Here is a 17938-nt window from a genome sequence, read left to right on the forward strand (position 1 = left end):
AGCTGACACTGCCCACGGGGTGGTGAGAGGGCAGCATTTAGAACTTTGCAGCCTTCTTTGTGGGAGTAGAAAGGGAAGCTCAGGGGGTCCTCATCCTCTCATCCTGTAGGACCCAGCTGCATTCAGCAGGGAATGCTTTGGATCATGACTTTATGGGTAAGCAGGGTCTGTTGCCCATTTCCATGACTCATAGAAGGCATTTCTCTCTCTGCTTAATTCTGCTTTCTTACTGGGGGAGTCTCCAGACACCAGGTTCAGTAAGTTACCTGTTTGTAGCAGGCTCCAGCAGCCCTTTAGCGGAATGTTTTTTTTCTGTTTGTGATGGAGACCAAAGGGACACTAACTGTCTCTGAAATGAGAAAAGGAATGTGCATAGGAAGCGGGAGGGCAGGCAAGCATGGCCAGAGAGGAAGAAAGATATCACACTGTACAGGAATTCCTCGTCCATGATATAAGCTGCAGAGGGGTGATGAATAAAGGATGCAAGGAAACAGGGTTGCCCATATCCAAAAGCTGTTCTTGCAAAGTCCTACAAGAGCCATAGAAAGTGGTTAGAACGGCTATTGCATCTTCTGCTTTGTGCACTTGGGGAGGTCAGCAGCCTGAGAGCAGAAAAGGCAGGAACAGTAATTCATGTCAGAGAGACGTGTGAGTGGTGCAGGCTGGGAGGCTGCGATGGATCCATCCAGAAGGAATAGCCAAACAATCATTAGATTCATAATAATCATTTTTCTCTTGAAAAGTGCCACTTTATCAAAACAAGGGAGAAAGGAAATAGTCATTTTGGAGGTGCGTGTTGCACAGGAATTTTAGTGTCAAGTTTCATGCCACTGCTCTGCCTACTGCAAAAGTAGAGACTTGGTCTGGACAGTGGTGAGACCTATAGTTCTACCACATCAGTGTGCTGTCTTCTCTTCTGGCATTTCATAGTGAGCTGCAAAAGGTCTCATTTTCATTTTACGTGGGGAAGAAACAACTCTGAACGTAAGATTTTCTTCAGAGTGGATTTCTGTCATCATAGCTCTAATCCCAACTGATGCTGGGTGAGTGCCAGAAGCCAGGCAGAAGGGACCAGTTGTGATTATGAGTCTGGTCTCACCATAATTCAAGTCAGGACTGCACCGAGCAAGCCCACTAAGTCCTGTGTGGCAGGCATAATCAGTAGGGCAAGAAACTTGTATCTGAGTGGGATTTGGGCTAGATGTTAGAAGTAGCCTTTCTCAGCTGGGGGTGGTAGAGAGCCACATTCCTAAGGGAGCTGTGGGATTCACAGTGCTGCAGATACCTGATCAGAGATCAGACCATCAGACCAGCCTTGTCAGTGATGATGAAGGTACTGCTGGCTCAGTACACGGGTGGCTTCTCCAGGGTCCCTTGTACCCTGTGCACTTTGATATCAGCTCATCTATTTTTGAAAGAGGTTGGCTCTTAGGGTAAAATGATAGCAAATCCGTCACAACTCTTGCCATGCTGTTCACTTGATGAATTACCTTTGATACTGTAATAAACATGAGCCTTGACTACAGCCTCCAGATCTCACTCTGACTTTGCTGGATTGAGACAGTCCCTCCTTTCAAAAATGTTCTTACTGAGAGATGAGAGATTTATCAGTCAGGGCTGTTTTCTCTGCTTTTTTTTTTTTCTTGATACTGAGTCTCTCAACCATTTGTCTTTTGTGACCAGATTTTCAGCAACACCAAACTATCAGTGGCATGGTATTAACAGAATAAATACAGGTGAGTACCAAGAGCATTTTCAAGAGGGGCCCCATGTAAATCCCTATAGATGTGCTCTTACTGCAACCATGAGACCAAACTGCTCATATCTTTCGCTATGTCCATATTCTTCGTTGTCCTCAGACGATCTTTGTTTTGCCAGTTCTGAAGTGTGGTAACCAGACTTTGTGACTCGTGATACTGGTGTTTGCTGCGTTGGATACAAATGTATTGGTAAAAATTTGGTACAAATGAGCATTTCTCATTTTTCTCCTTATTGCTCCATCCATGCACGCATGGGCTTGGGCTCCCCTATCTGCAGTTCCGTGCAGAAAGCTCCTCTTAGCTTTATCTCTTTCATGGTTCCTAATTCCCAGAGTCACTGTTTTCTGAGGAAAAAAAATTGCCTAGTCTTGAAGTAATACAGACTGCACAATTTATCCCCAGAGATTTGATCTGGCTGTGTTAAAAGGAAACTTGTTTCTATGAACTCAGTTTCCGTGTCAGTTCAGTTTATTTTCACCAGACTTACTGCGATCATTAATTACTACTGCATTAGTCTTTGTATCCTTGGCAAACTTAGATTTCCTTCCAGACCACTGATATCTTTATTGGTGTCTGGATTGCAGCAGCTCTGAGAGTCCAGGGAAAGAGGACATGGGATTTCATTTTGCTGAAGAGATAGAGGAGTTGATTTATTGCTGGAGAGGGAAATAAATTACAATGCAAATAGCAAGAGGTGTGCTTGGAAGCCAGGGGTTTGCAGGGGAAGCAGTGCATTCACCCAGATCCTTTTACCCAGCACTTTAGGTCAGCGGGGGATGAGGGAGTCTTCAAACCTTGTCCTGGCTCCATGACAGCTGTAATCTCACATTTACATTTAGTGTTGAATATGCCCTTGCAGTACGCAGGAGAAATAAGCAGGTTTTGTTAAGTAAGATGCAATTTGAATGTAACTTCAGAGGCATCCTTAGGGCAGGATTAATGTTCCAACACTCCTGGACTGCAGAGCTTGATAGCAGTGGAACTACCAGGTCTTGTCAGAGTTGCTGCTTTTCTTCCGAGCTCTCCAAACTGGAAGGACCCTTTGCTGAGTGTCAGAGCAATGGGCTGCCCCAGTGAAGCATTGCTGACCCAGCAGGATTTGAGATATGACCTAGCTCAGGCTGCAGATCCTGGGCACGTGGATTTGGAGGCTGGATAAAGGAACAAGGTAAGTTTGGGATCAGGGAACTTTCCATGGAATCCATTATGTGCAGATAGACAGATTTACAGATCTGGAGGAAGTTTGGTATTTCTCTTGACAGCTTCTGGCCCTTCCTCCCCCTCTTGACCTATGCCAGTGCCACAAAGATGCATTAAGGAGGTGAATGTCTTCAATCTCCAAGCCTTGACCTGCTGTGGAGCAGGTGGCCCCACAGCCCTGCTGGAGGAGTACGATAGGGGTTTCACTCTCCCTCCCTCCTTTTTATCATTCTCAATCACATAATCGCGTTGGTTTGCCTCAGCCAAGATCTAATCAGGAAGGATCTCTTTGACTTTCAGCAAAGTCAGCTTGATGGAAACTTTAAATTGAAAGGCTTTTCCTGACACACTTGAAAATGGTTTTGTTTGAACTTGATGTCTGGCTGCACGGCTACAACATGAGGAGTTTTCCTTCCTCGCAGGGAGAGGGAGAAGTATGGACAGCCTCTCAGACCTCCTAAGCCCAGAAGCCTGGGGGCCCCAGGCCTGAAGATGCACTGTGGGGTTACGTACCCTTCTTTACCCAGACCACACCACCTTCATGCAGGTGACATGTAAATCCAGTCCCAACCGTGTTCAGTGTCCATGGGATCTGGGTAGCTCAGGAATTATTGAAACTGTAGGCCAAAATGGGCTACAGGTTGTCATAAAATAGGATTTAAAGAGAACTGTGGGGATGGCTGACTACTCCTAGGGAGATGAGTAGGAATTGTCTTGTTCCTAAAAGCGCTGCTATCCTGAGGTCTGGGGACTGAGTCTCTGCTTCAGACAGAGGAGGGCATGATGTGTGTGTATTCACACACAGCCTCAGGCTCACAGGTGGGGTTGTTCGGTGGTGGCTATTCCACCTCTTTCACTTCTCTTTCTTTTCAAGCTTCTGCTCTGCATTAAAAGCACAAGGCATGTGGTCTTTTTCTAACACTGTGAATACAGTGTAAGACATGGAGTGAAATGTCAAGTCCACACTTTCTTTCCTCTTCCAGGTTCTCATAGTTCCTGTGGCTTAAGGCTATTTGACAGGTAGCCGTGGGTGAAAAATCCCTAAGGAAATGGATGGAGAGAGTTGCTGGGTGTTGGGAGAAGCCCAGTGAGGAAGAGGAGGTGGAGGGAGGAAGAAAGGAAGAGAGGCAGCTGTCAGTCCCGTCTTTTAAATTCAGCAGCTCTAGTGCAGGCAAGAAGATATTTGAGTTTTCTTTCCAGATTTGTAGGTGGGTGTTTCCAAGCCTGAAACACCTGCTTGTTGTGTGCCAGTGGCTCAGCAAGGTGGGCTCTTGGCTCTGCCTTGCACAAAGTGACCTGCAAGAAGAGTGTCCTTTTCATTACTTCTTAATGGGAGATCCTTCAGCAAGGCCTTCTCCCTGCACCGCCCTTACAACTGAAGTGCTGTGTGAGAGCTGGCACTGGGCAGGTGTTTGCAGGCCCTTTATCTTGGACTCCTGCCACTTAGGAAGCCACAACTGAAGTGTATCACTGCAGGGACAGCAGCTTTTCAAATCCTGATCCCATAGGGAAAGACAATGACAGAATGGTTGATGAATGGGACTGTTGGGCTGAGGTGATAAAAACAGATTTGCGATGAGCCCACCTTAAATGAGCACCAGGTCTGGCTCTGGCATGTGGGACAGGCACTGGCCTGTCTGCAGGGAGGTCTCTATATGTGGGAACAGTTTGAGATGCTCCCTGCTATTGCTCCTTTTCAGGCTTCATTTCAGGGAAATGATCCCAGCAGGTGTTTCCAGAACCCTGGAGACAAAAGTCTTATTCATCCATACAGGAGGCTTCTTGAAGAAAAATTCTTCACACCACTTTCATTTCTAGGCAGCCACAGTTCCCTTCAGTGAGGTGAAGCTTTCTTGTGTTGCCCTGCCTCCACCTCATATGGGTGACAAGTCAATAAGGAGAAATAAAAGCTCCTGCTAAGTAGAAAATTGTCTCTTAAAAAGGGGAGGAAAAAAAGTGAATGTATAAAATAGTAGAGTTATTTCTTTTTCTAGGCTGCAGTTGGCTCTGTTGTGTTGATGCTGCTTGCAGCCTGCTTTTTGCAATAATGGTTCCATTCTGCAGTCTGCCAACTGTGTACCTGCCCCTTGCTCTAACACCTAGACATGCCAAACTTCTCCCCAGGCTGGAGCTGGTTTGAAAGACACCAGCTAAACTAATAAATACTTCTTGTGATGAGTTGCAAATTTTGTTTAATTGAATCTTTGAAGGCAAAAAAGGGAGTGAAGGGCCCATTAAATGAATTATTTCAATATAGCAATCAGGTGATGCAGGCTCTTCTGTGTTTATTAAAAGGCCAAGTCAGCTCTAAGCTCAGCTGTGCGAGAACAGCCCAGAAAGCTGGCCAGTTCTTGTACTCTGCTGCTGTTTTAGGGCCAGATCTCTCTCCCTGAATAGCATATTTTAAAGTGGCCATGTGAATTCTTATTAGGTATCCAAACATAGATACAAACTCATGCATTGTAAACAGAATTACCCTCCACAGAAATGAGCAAAATGCAGTAAGGTCTCGTCTTTTCTTTATCAGGTTACCCAGGCATGTTTTTTTTTCAAAAAGTCCGCCCACGCAGAGAGACTGGGGAATGCCAAAGCTGCATGAATTTTAATTATGCTAGACATGCAACAAGGGGCTACCTTGTAAAGAATAAAGGTAATAAAACCCAGATATGGGCTTAATTATGCTTAATAAGCAGCCCTGGCAATGCACATTTTAGATGTAATTTAAACAGCGTGGAAATTTGGTACAATTCTTAAGAGGTGTCTGCATGCAGACTTTCAAACTCAACAGTGCCTTCCTATTGGAAGAGATTTGTTGCTATGCTGCTGTAAAATGGTGAATTAGGCCATTCATAATTATTGGCCAGAGATGGGTGTCTTTCTTTTTCCCATTCAACTACAGCGACGTGCATACACATTTTAAAGTGGTATTAAATGTAAATCTCTTCCTTAATTTTCATGTATGCATTTTCAGTAGCTCTGCAGATAAAACAGCAAAAAACCTGCATATGTTTGTAACTGTAGTTAGCTCTGTGTGTACAGAATTAGTAAAGCAGAGATATGCCTAATGACTGAATCTACAGAACACAGCCCATGGCTTTTGAAAGCTCTATGAAAAATAAACAGGATATTCTGTTAGCAACCCTGCGGGAATTATTGCACTTCACTGAGGAAAGATGCCAATAACCTCCGTTTTGACCTACATAGATCATTCTGTTTAGGAAGGTAAGGGAATGCAATTCTAGATCTCTTCTCTGCTCAAGTCACCAAAGCCCTGAAATTCAGCCAGGCCTTCATTTTAAACCTCAGCACTAAGGACAGAAGAGTTTATTTATCAAAAGAATGAAACATCAAAAATGGCAGTGTCTTGAAATATTGATACTGGTCATGCAGAGTCTCCTGTATGTTTGGGGTGGGGATATTCAGTGAGCACAGTGAGTCTGATCCTCCAACAGCCACAGGGAGTCCGAACCTCTGCCTGTTCCTCTGTGCCAGATGGGGTCTTTCTCCACAAACTGCAAGAGGAGCACTGGCATATCTCTGCAATGTCATCAAAGCAGTCTGTCTTGGTTAGTTTTTGAATCGGTGCTACTCTTGCATTCTGTTTTTCATAGGGTGCACTGTGCAGCTTTGCAGACTGGGACTGAAGTGACGAAGCCTGGAGAGAAGAGGCATACAAGAAAAATTGCCATAATAACTATACAGTACAGATACTATTTTGTATATAAATAGGCTTTAAAATTATGTTCCTTAAGGAAAAATGCCATATTGTCCCAGTTTACTCAAACAATTCAGCTTTCATTGGAGCAATGAGGAAGGCAGCCTGTGACTCTCACAGGGGCTAGTTGGTTTGGAACAGTGTAGGCTACACTACCCTCAAAGAGGAGTAGCTCATACAGATGAAAATGGAAAATGTCTTGAGCCCTATTTACCCAAAAGGAAGTTGAAGGGGAGAACTTCCACTGTTAGAGATGAAAGCACATGGAGCCTTTTCTGTTTCACTTGGCAGCCCACTAAAGGTAACACTTCACCCGTGAGAATGACAGTGCAGGAGCATCATGAGGTTGGCCTTCCACTCTCCAGCTTAAGACCACTTTGGGTTTGCTTGGTGTTTATAAAAGCTTGGGCTCTTAAGAAAGTTTTGTGAAATTGGGGCCTGATTGGACCTGCACAGAGCAGATGTGTGTGTCAGTAATGTCACCAGGAGCTCATGGCACTGTGCCTGTGTTCAGAACCAAACCCCGTGGGCTCCTTGGCCATCTATAGATAAAGGCAGACCTGCATGTTGGCAGATGCAACACCACATTCCATTTCACAGGCGTTGGCTTAATTTAATTCAGTCACTGCAGAAGCAGGAAGGACCTGGGAGAAGCCTTTCTTCTTAAGAGTTGCAGCAACTCACTTTTCAGATCCACAAATCATCAGGAAAAAAAACACTGTGGCCGACTTTATCACTGTTTAGGATCATTTTTAAGTACAGAGCTGCTGCTCCAAGTTCTCAGCTACACAACAAAACAAATTAGTTGCACGTCAAAATAACTGGAACTTATCTAATATGGGGTAGATAAACCAGCATTTTTTCACCAGAGACTTGAAGACTACAGGCAAAAAAAGTATCTTTAGATATAGATAGAAAACCTCTTTCTTGAGAAGATACGAAGATATGCTCACATCCTTTGAAGATGAAGCTTTGGATAATTCACTGGCAGTTCAGACAGTGATTCCCTGATTGCAAACAGCTTTCTTTAGGCCATGCCTGTACCTTGTACTGCAATAATTCTTTGATGTCAAGTGAAATAATCCGATAGAGAAAATTAAAATACGAAGCATTTTAGCTACAGGAAAGGGAAGAAAAATCTTTATTGATTGGGATGGTGAAATCTGCTCAAAAAAGGTTGGCTTTTTTAAAAAGTGAAAAAGAGATCAACAGCCTGGAGAACCTGATTCCACGTCGTTTTGGTATGCGTGACTAAGAGTAAAAATCAGGAAGTAATGCCAGAGTTTAGTTAATCTTTATGGACATAGTGGGTGGTTGTTTCAGTTGTCTTTTCCACCAATACATTAAAATAATTTAGAGCTGAAGTCCAGAGGTGAAGAATTTAGAAAATTTTTAGAATTTAGAAGTGAAGTAGTTAAGATTACTTTGTTGAAGCTGGTAATTCCTAGGGTGTGTCACCAACTGGTTTAAAGTGCTCTCATCAACTGGAGGCATGCATCACCCGTACACCTTCAGGACTGGCTTAATCCCGTCCTGCCACGGCTACTCGCCAAAGTGTAGCAGTGTCCCTCCTCTTTTCCCAGCCGAGATTCCCTCTCCCTCCACCCCGACACCTGTGTGCTCCCCAAGTATCTTGCTCGTCACCTAACTAACCCGGCAGCTACCATCGCTGTTACTTGAACCTGAAATCGGGAGAGTACCATCCTTGTGGCAGCAGCAGCAGCAGCAGCAGTTACTTCTCTGGATAACCAGAGATGTATCTCCACCTTCAATTTTGTTCGGTGCGGTTTTGTGGCTGGAGATAGGCAGGAGGCGGCCCAGCACCTGCTGATGACGGTGTGTTGTGAGAGCGCTGTGGCCGGGGCAGCCCAGCAGTGCCCACGGCCGCTGGAGCCGCCCGCCCGCTCTCCGGCCCCCGGCAGAGCAGCCCTGGGGCTGCCGGGGTTGTCTCTTCTCTCTGCTTCCACGGAGAAGCAGGGAAAGCAAGCCACGGACACGCTCGGCTGCCGAGGCTGGGTGCTCGGGCGCCGAGAGCAGTGGCCAGAGAGGCGGCCCGGGTGGCGGCTCGGCCGGGAGGGCTGCGGTCCCGGGGAAGCCCGGCTGCCGGCGGGGGCGGCGGGTCTGCCCGGGCGGAGGGGCAGAGCCGCCGCGGAGCTGCAATTGCCTCGCTTTGCCTGCGCGGTATTTCTCATCCAAACCTCGATCACGTAGGATTGCGTAGAGGAGGGCGAGCGGGAGCAGCTGCAATTCTCCCCGAGCCCGAAGCCCGGAGCCCGGCTCCTGCCAGCCGCCGCGGGGCTGCGGGGCTCCCCGCCGCCTTGGCAACAGCCCTGCGCTGCGTGGGCGTCCGGGGGGGCTTCCCCGGCCCCTCCCTCCCCTCTCCTTCCCCCACCTCTCCTCTCCTCGCCTCCCCCCTCCCGGGTCGGGCAGGAAGATGCAGGCGGGAAGCGGGCGCGGCTCGGCTCCTCCTCGCCCCGCCGCCGTCGGGCGGCACCGCGGAGCATCCTGAGCCCCGCACGGAGCAGCAGCGGCAGTGGCAGCCGCACCCCCCCGCCCTTCTCCTCCTCCACCTCCTCCCCGCCTTGCATCGCTCCTCCCGCCGCCGTCCCCGCCGCGGCAGCCGGGCCCGGGGCCGCCCCGGTGCCGAGCGCTCGGCGGCCGCCCGGTCGGCCGGACGATGTGGGTTGCTGCCGTCGGGGAGAGCCGGTGCCGGGGCAGAAGCGGCGAGCAGGGCAGGAGAAGCTGCGCCAGCCATGGCGCTGTGAGCCCGGGGCGCCGAGCTGCGGCGATGTGAGCCCGCACTCGCGGCCGGGCGCTTCTTTTTTTTTTTTTTTTTTTTTTTTTTTTTTTTTTTTTTTTTAAAATTTGATTTTTTTTTCCCCTTCTTTTTAATTTGTTTGCTGGCCCTCTGCTTTTCCCCGTGGCTGCTTTTTCCTTCCCCTCCCGCCCTCTCTGAGAGCAGAGTGGGTAGGGGGGGAGAGGAGAAAGAGGAGGAGTGCGAACAGAAATGCAGCGCGGCTCTCCCTGAGCCCGGCCGCGGAGCCGCGTCCATGTGCGCGCCCTGCCGCGCAGAGCCTCGGAGCCACCGCGCTGGGGCCGGGGCTGCCCGCGGGCCCAAGGGTCTCTGACTCATCCCACTGCCCCTCGCCGGAGGGCGGCCGGAGGGAGGAAGCGCCGCCGCCTGCGCCCGGGCGGAGCGGAGCGGCACCGCGCCGCAGGGACCCGCGGATCCTCCGCGTCCCCCTATCCTTTGGACATAGCGGACCTTCGCCAGCGGGGCGGCCGCTCCCGGATCTGCGCGGCGCTGCCAGCCCGGCCGGGGGTCTCGCCGACGGCCGCCCGCGCCGGGATTTGCGCTCCCCGGGGACAGACCCATGGGCGGCGGAGTCCGGCGTCCAGCCATGGTTGTTAGCCCGGGCGCCCTGCTCCGCCTGGCCGGCTGAGCCCTCCCCGGCGCCGGGACTCGGGGCTGCAGCGCGTTAAGCGGGTCGTCCCCGGTCCCCGCGGGGCGCGGCGGCGGCTCGGCCCCAGCGCGCCCGGGCGGCGCACCCCGGAGCGGAGCGGAGCGGAGCGGCGCGGGGGGCCCATGAGCGGCGATGGCAGCGGCTATCGCCAGCTCGCTGATCCGGCAGAAGCGGCAAGCGAGGGAGTCCAACAGCGACCGGGTGTCCGCCTCCAAGCGCCGCTCCAGCCCCAGCAAGGACGGACGCTCCCTATGCGAGAGGCATGTCCTGGGGGTCTTCAGCAAAGTGCGCTTCTGCAGCGGCAGGAAAAGGCCGGTGAGGAGGAGACCGGGTGAGTACGGCGGGCCGGGGCCGTGGGAACCCGCTGCGAGGAGAGGGGCAGCCCCGGACCCGGGATGGCTGCCCCGGGGCACCGCCCGGTACCGGCTGGGGGCGAGGCTTGCTCCGCGCTCAACTTTGGCCTGGGTCCTGGCGGATCTCTTCCGCTGCTCTGATGGGATGGGTGGGCAGTGACCTGCTGCCAGCATCCCTTCACCACTCTCCGGAGCATCAGCACAGAGGGTCCTCCGGCAAGAGCGGCCCAGCGGTTTCATCTATCCAAGCTTCACCCAGAATTGTATTTTTCCACTTCCTTGTAGTTAAGTTTTAAAATGGTCTCTCATTTTCTGCATGGAGACAAGGAAATCGATAAACTGAGGATCAGTTAAAATTGTGGCCATTTGATAACTAAATCCATCAAGTGCTACTTCAAGAGCAGAGTTGTACAGGGAATTTCATTAGCTTAGAAAGCTCTCTTGCTGGCAGCTACACAATGGTTACACCTGGTATTGAGTTTGTGAGGACCTAGAAATGCTCTTTAGGGTAGTCCTTTTTTGTCTTCTTTCTTTTCTTTATTCTTTTGTGCTTGTGTGTGCCAGTCTTGGTTCCTTGTGAAGAACTTCGCCCCAGTGTACACCCTAGTGCTCACTTTCCTGCAATGAAGTCCCACCACCCACAGTTTCAGTTCTAAGCATTGCTTTGTGCTCTCGGCTGTCCTTGGCGGGCGTGAGATCTCAGCACCTGGCAAGAAAATAGCCCTCCATAATTTCTGAGTGGAATTATGATTTATTGTCTTGCTTTATTTATTTTACTGCTATAAGTCCCCATAAAGGTAAGAAAACAGAGGTTGGTTTGGGAAGCTGCTGTGAAGAGGTAGTTTGCTCAGATGTTCTTAAGTATAATGGTTAAAAAAGAGGGATACTCATTCACTTAGCCATTAGGATGTACCATCAACCTGTGTAACCCTCCCATGTTTTCCATATACGTTAGTATTGTGTTTGTCAATGAGTCTCTCCATGAAGCCCTTTCTCCACAGCTGGGGTCTGTTGGTAATGACTCTTCACCAAGGTGTCAGAGGTAGACAAGAGGCTGCTCCTCTTGTCTGTAGACAGATGTACATGACCGGGACTCATCTGAGCAAGGGAAGGAAATGGGACAAAGCCTCTCACCATAGAAGGCCACTTCTTTCAACACTGTTGTCAGTAAAGGGGAAAGAATAATCATTCTGGATTGCTGTTAGCACTCTAAAATTCACAGGCTGTGGGGCAAGGACCATATTTAGCTATGAGAATGTTTGAGGACTCAATGCATGCGTTAGGCTGTGCAAACCATTTTCTTTAATGGTCTGCTTTAAAGCAGGTGTCGCAAGAGGCTGTAAAATACTTGAAATATAGCGTGACTTGAAATATTCGAAGGGGAAAAGTTGCCTATCTTTTTTTTCCTGTTCAGGTTATGATGAGTGGTGGCTTGCTGGACTATCCTTACAGTTAATCTGTGAGCCAAGACCAGAACACGGCTCTTGCCCAAAAAGTGTTGGCATTTTGTCTCAGGAATCATTCTTTGCAGGATCAAGAATAGGAACTGGGAGTCTTACTATTCCTCTTTCCTCTCCATCTTAATCTGCTATTAAATGCAGTCTCCTAAGGATTAAAAGGGCTGGGAAGTGTAGCTCTGTTACCTAGATTCCAAGATGCTCTGTCTCATGAAAGTTTGAGTGACTTCCAGCAGAATGTGGTTGGGAAACCTTTCCGTTGGTCCTACCCCAGTGCTCCCAGCTACACAGGTCCAATTCTGCTTCCTTGGACTCAGTAAATGCCTGTGAAGAATGGGTGAATGTAAAGAATTCCCTCAACTTGCATGGACTTTCATGCTGAGAAATTTTCGGTAACTTACAGGCGAGAGTGATTTTAGGAAATCTTTTTATTGACTTAGAAGGAGGATCAGTGCTACTCAGTGTTGTAAAAATAGAGCTGCTCGATCTTCAGAGCTGTCAGTCAATCCTGTGTTACCAGTACTGTATTCATTTTATAAAATCTAAGAACTAGGAGAATGAACTTGCTATGAAAAAAATTATAAATGTCCTTTCCTAGGCCATGGACTGTGTCTGCTTCAGTTTCCTACATCCATCTTTTAATTGGAGATTTATTTCACTGATACATCGTATTCCTGGTCTTGGGCGTGCTGCTCAGGAGGCAGCATGCTACAGGGATTCTGCTGCTCAGATTGTTTATGCAAGGGAGTGTATTGTGCCCAGATAACTTGCTCCTTTCAGAATCCAGTTTCTGCACAGAAAATGACATGCAAATGAATTGGAAGTGGTTTAAAGAAATGTGCATACATTGTGCAGTGACCCACAACCCCAGTGATTATGTGTACTTAATGATATGCTGGTTCAGTAGTTTGCAAGCCAGTGAAGGGAATGAGAGAAACACACTCTGTTGAAAAGAGGTACAGTTGTATTTGGAGATGATACAGTGCTAGGGGATCTCGTCATATCTTTTTAAACATGACCTTGTCTTATGACTGTGGGGAGTAACTGTCAAAATACTTCGAATTTACAGAGTGGTTTTCATCTACAGCACTCAACGAGCTCTACCGAATGGAAAGGATTCTTCCCATTTTGCAGAAGGCAATACCAACCTCAGCTATGGAGCAGCTACCTGACACAGAGACCTAATTCCCAATGCAGGGACCAGCACAGCACACTTTGGGCCCTGCTGCCACTGAGCTCAGGATGCAGCAGTGGTGGAGCTGTAGCTTGCACATTACACAAATACAACTCTGATGGAGGTTCATGTTCCCTTTGCTCTTTGCTTCTGTAAAGTAACTGTGTGAGCATCGATTAAGTAAGCTGATTATTACATGTTTTGATATGTGACTCAAACAGTACTGTAACTAAAACACTCAGTAAAGACGTGGGTGAGCAGAGGTGCTTGGCACTGGTTGGCACCTTGTGCTCCACTTTGCAGCCTGTGTGGCGTGACACACTCCTGCTCTCGTATGGGAAGGGAGAGTTTGCACCCCAGAGCAGTTGAGTCTCGTGTACTGGGCATGAGTACTCAAAGGTTTTGGTAAGTTATGGGGAGCCACATCCATGCAGGGATATCTTGTGTAATCAAAGCGATCTGTTCCTGGGGAAAACAGACTGCAGAAACATCTCATTTGTTGTTTGCAATAGGGACTGTGTTGTAAAATGAGAACAAATTTTGTCTGTCTTTTCAGTGGGCAAAGGCAGCTGTCTCACGTGCACAGTGTGTTCTTTTAGAGCTCTTGGATGTGTTTTGCTCCAAGATGACTTACTAGTGTAAGATAGGCCAAATAAGGACATTGAGTGCTGTGGACTAAACTGAACATTTGGACATGTGGGCTTAACCCAATTATTGTGAGTTAATACAGGTCACTTGCTACAATTGTGCATCTATAAATTATATATTTTGCTCTGAACCTCAGTGACTTGATAAAGGATTCAAAAGAAATTACTGTATGGCATGGCTTGTTGGTGTGGCTTCAAGAGGTCCTCAAGAGACTGGTGGATCCAAGAGTTGAATGCAGGAGACAAGACAAGCTCTCTCCATATGACTTCCCTGCCAGAAGAGTTGAACCAAGTACTTTCATCCTCTTTGTGTCTGTATTAAAGCATCCAAGCATGTTCCTTCTTCAGCTGTTTTACAGCAGTCCAAAAAGCCTGGACTGGTGGGTCCAGCTTGTTTATGCAAGCTGTCACTGCTGCTTCACCAGCCATCTTCCCAGGCAGAGAGAACCCCAGAGAGCCGGGGTAGAGGTGGCCCTCCATCATGCCACGGCCACTGAACAACAAAGCTGAGCAGCTTGGCAGCCTTACATGAAGGGAAACAGGCTGGAGCATCAGGCACAATATCTGTGGGGACTGAAATGAAATGAAATTAAATGAAAGCCCAACTGAAAAGGTGTTATTACTTGGGGAAATCATGTTTGAATTGAGGCAGCTTTGGGTCAGGCAATGCCAAGGACTGTGTAGCATTGTCTCCATCCCTCAGATGCTGCTTTTATAGATAAGTTACCAGCTCAGAATGCAGAGCTCATTCTCAAACAGGCTTTTTTTAAATTTTTTTTTTCCCTGTCTGATACATATTTTGTGCTCTTCCAGGGAAAAGATGCTTTTCCTTTAGGATATATAAAGGCTTCTTCCAAAGTGAAGGAAATGGCTAGCACACAGAAAAAAAAAAGCAGTAACTTAAAACTTGTTTTCCCTTTGTGGTATTTCTTATTTTGAATAATAAATAGAGATTTGGAACTTAAAATAGATGGATGTAAGTATTTTTGCAACAGTATAAGTAATATATAAGAGCAGCTTTAGTTGAAGGACATAGAAGGACTTTGTTCATTCAGAGATACATTTAAAATATTTGAGAAGTCTGTCATCTGCAAGCTGTTAAATTCCTCGACTTAAATACTGAAGTCCTTTTTGATTTCATGCAGGGTGAAAATGATGATTGAAGCTCAGGGTGAAAACCACCATTTGAGCTCACAGTGCTTGCCTGCTTTTGTGGAGTGGTGCATCTCAGAACAGCTGTAATCCCTGCCCAACCTGTGGAATTTGTCCACTTTGTTGCTACTGTCAGAATGCCGGCTGCATTACCCAGGGAATAGCTGCTCCCTGCAGGAGAATTCCGTCTGGATCCCAGCTCTTCTCTGGAAGTGTATCCATGCATGTCTGGCTGTGTGCCCAGCCAAGGGGGGTCCATCTCATTCTTCTACCTGCTCCTCTGCAGAATTTGGTGCTGTGTCCTGTGTCTGAGAAGTGGCTGACAGTAATAGAAATGGCTGGAAATGTGGCATCACCTGGACAGCAAGAGCTTGTAGAAGTGCTAGCTAAGGGCAATGGATGCCAAGTCTCCAGCTAGACATGAGCCTGGATAGCAGCAAGGGCAAGGGCACAGTCTTGAGGGCATGTGTCCTCCTTGGCTGGGGCAGTGCTGTAAGCTCCTTCTGCACCACCCTTGCTAATGAATGCCAACATAATCAGGAGGGAGGAAGAGGCTCTCTCCTGCTCGTGACAGCTCAGCAGATGGGTTTCATTTTATCCAGTTGATCCCTGGGGGTGGTATCACTCACATTCGTGACTTGCAGATGTGGTGGATGTCACGGTGCTTGGCTGTGCTCAGTTATTGTGGGGTCAGATAGCAACCCAGAGCTCTCAGTCTCTAAAATCTGGGGAAAAGCTGCAGGTTCCTGGCTTTCTCCAGAGCGTGGAAAACTCAGCTGCCAGCCTGCTTCCCAACACAGCCTATGGGTGTTGCATGTCAGTCAGTAAGCTGCTTCGTACTAGTTCTGGACTGAGTAAGGTTGATGCCAAGAAAATCCATGGAAATCATCCAAGCTCTGAGAGGGACGGATATCCTCTGTCCCCATGGCCTCAGGGGTAGCTGTGCTTGTGAGAGCAGTGGAAATCGTTAGCCACCAGAGGCTCACCATTAGATCAGTACAAATGATTGATTCCTCCATCACCAGCCAAACGGGAGAGTCAGGGCAAAAAGTGGTTCATAAGTGATTATATTCCTTCACCATAAAAGATCCATATAAATCAATTTATCATTGACTAATACAGCTGTTGGGTTGGGGGTTTTTTTTGGGGGGGTGGGGTAAAAGGTGCAGTTTCATTTAGAAGATTCTAATATGTGTATTTTTTTTTTTAACTTTCAGGTATTCTAAATGAAATGTTCCTTTGAAATATAAACTCAAAAGCTGGAGTTCCAAAAAAATACCAAAATGGAGACAAGGTTTTCTTTCTTCCTTTCGTCCTTGCTTTTCTGAATTCAGCACAAATTCAGAATAATTCCAGTAGACCAGATACTTCATATTTTAACAGATAGGTTACCTATTAACCAAAATAATAATCAGGTTGACTTGGGCAGTGAGGAGAGCAGAGCTGCCATGGGAGCTGACAAGGCTGTTTGAGAGACAAACATCATCATGAGTCTTACTGTGGTGGGGAGCAAGTGAAAATGCAGTTGGGTTTATTGCCTTCCTTCTTTCCCCTCCCAAGTAGGAATACCATGAACCACAGTGACCAGGTAGACATTTGTTTTCACCCCTCTGACATTTATCTCATTTGATCTACCCTTCTGGACAGTCATATGCACATTATTTCTGGGATTTTTCTAGTCCTGTGAAGTTGAAACCAAGCTGTGATTTGTTATTATTAAAATCAAAGGAGGAATTTTATCAAGCAAAACATCCAAGAGATTGGCATCCCTGTCATATTTGCAAGCTCCATGGCTTGGCAGAAGGTGACCAAGAACATAGGCAAGAACAGGTCAGAGAAATCAGCTCCAAAGAACTAACTTTCAAATAAAGAACTAATCATTGATTACAGATACGTTTCTGTATGCTCTGTGTGCTGGCACAGTGTCATTGCCATGACTGCATTATTGTCGTGTCTTGATCTTGGAAATGTCTTGAGAAGTGACCTGAAGTCATACTGAAGTCATCTGCTCTGTGCTTGGGCTGTACTTGCTGCAGTCTGTCAGGAGGCAGTGCCTTCATACTCTGTTCTCCTGTTTAATACGCGCTTCCTCTCTATTCCCCAGCTAACACAAGATTCTTCAAGTTAATGCATTATCCTTTCTGAGCTACTACATTTATTGTTTTAACTTTGCCCTCTTCTGACATGTAGCAGAATCCTGAAATAACTCAGCCCTTCCAGAGGCTGGTTTTACTTTGCATCTCTATTAAAAGCTGTAGGAGAGCCATGGATGCCCTCATGGATGCCTCTCATCCAGCTTGCAGGAACAAGGGGTTTGTGCTTTGAGGGAGTCAATGCAGAGACTGTGTTTGTGCAGCACGGTCACAGGGCTGTTGGGCTACAGCTTCTTAACACTACCTCTGAAAATAGCAGCTACAACACATTTCTAAAATGGTAAAGCAGAAGGCATCTTTCTTGGGAGCTGTGGAACACAACTGTGGGATTCACTGTTCAGGCAGACCACTCACTTCGGCTTTTCCAGCCCCCACGCTGCAGCTCAGACAAATAACTCTGCTTGTTCCAAGCACTGAAATGGGGTTTTCTGACACTGATGGAGCTTATGTGGCTGCTGAGAAAATGCATCTGGATGCAAGCTGGCAGTTGTCAAACACCTCTTCTGTCCTGTGTTCATTCCAGAATGCCCTGGCTAAAGGTGACAGAGGGACAAAGCCATGAACCAGGGTGATGACCTGAGTCCTGAGCCTTTGCAGACTTCTGGGAGGAGCTGCTGGCTGTTTGCTGGTGTGATGAGGCTCTGTGCAGCACCTCTGGGCAGTTCTGCTCTCTGCCCTTTCCCTGTGGAGTGGGCTGCACTGGGAGATGAAGGTTAATGCTGGAAGCAGCAGCATCATGGAAGGGATCTGTGCAGCTGTGTTGCTGATCTGCTCTGTGGCTTTGGGTTTGTCCTGAGGAGGTGACTGCTCTGCTGTGCCAGGGTACCCACTGAGGAGATGCTGCATGGGGTTCTGTGGCTCTA

At 47.8% G+C, this 17938-nt stretch overlaps 1 protein-coding gene across 3 annotated transcripts in view; it reads left to right on the forward strand.

Annotated features, from left to right (window-relative positions):
* Positions 1-17938, forward strand: part of FGF12 (fibroblast growth factor 12) — a 218162-nt gene that overhangs the window by 109952 nt on the left and 90272 nt on the right. The window contains exon 1 of one of the 3 annotated variants that reach the window (XM_086843647.1): positions 10208-10470. The exons of the other annotated variants lie outside the window; for them this stretch is intronic. Coding sequence (XP_086699773.1) covers positions 10272-10470 — 199 coding nt within the window. The 5' untranslated portion in view covers positions 10208-10271. Of the gene's footprint in view, positions 1-10207; positions 10471-17938 lie in introns of those variants that run through there. 3 annotated transcript variants of the gene reach the window in all.

This window comes from Cyanistes caeruleus, chromosome 10 (genome assembly GCF_971803275.1).
Source record: "Cyanistes caeruleus chromosome 10, bCyaCae1.hap1.1, whole genome shotgun sequence".
Lineage (NCBI taxonomy): Eukaryota > Metazoa > Chordata > Aves > Passeriformes > Paridae > Cyanistes > Cyanistes caeruleus.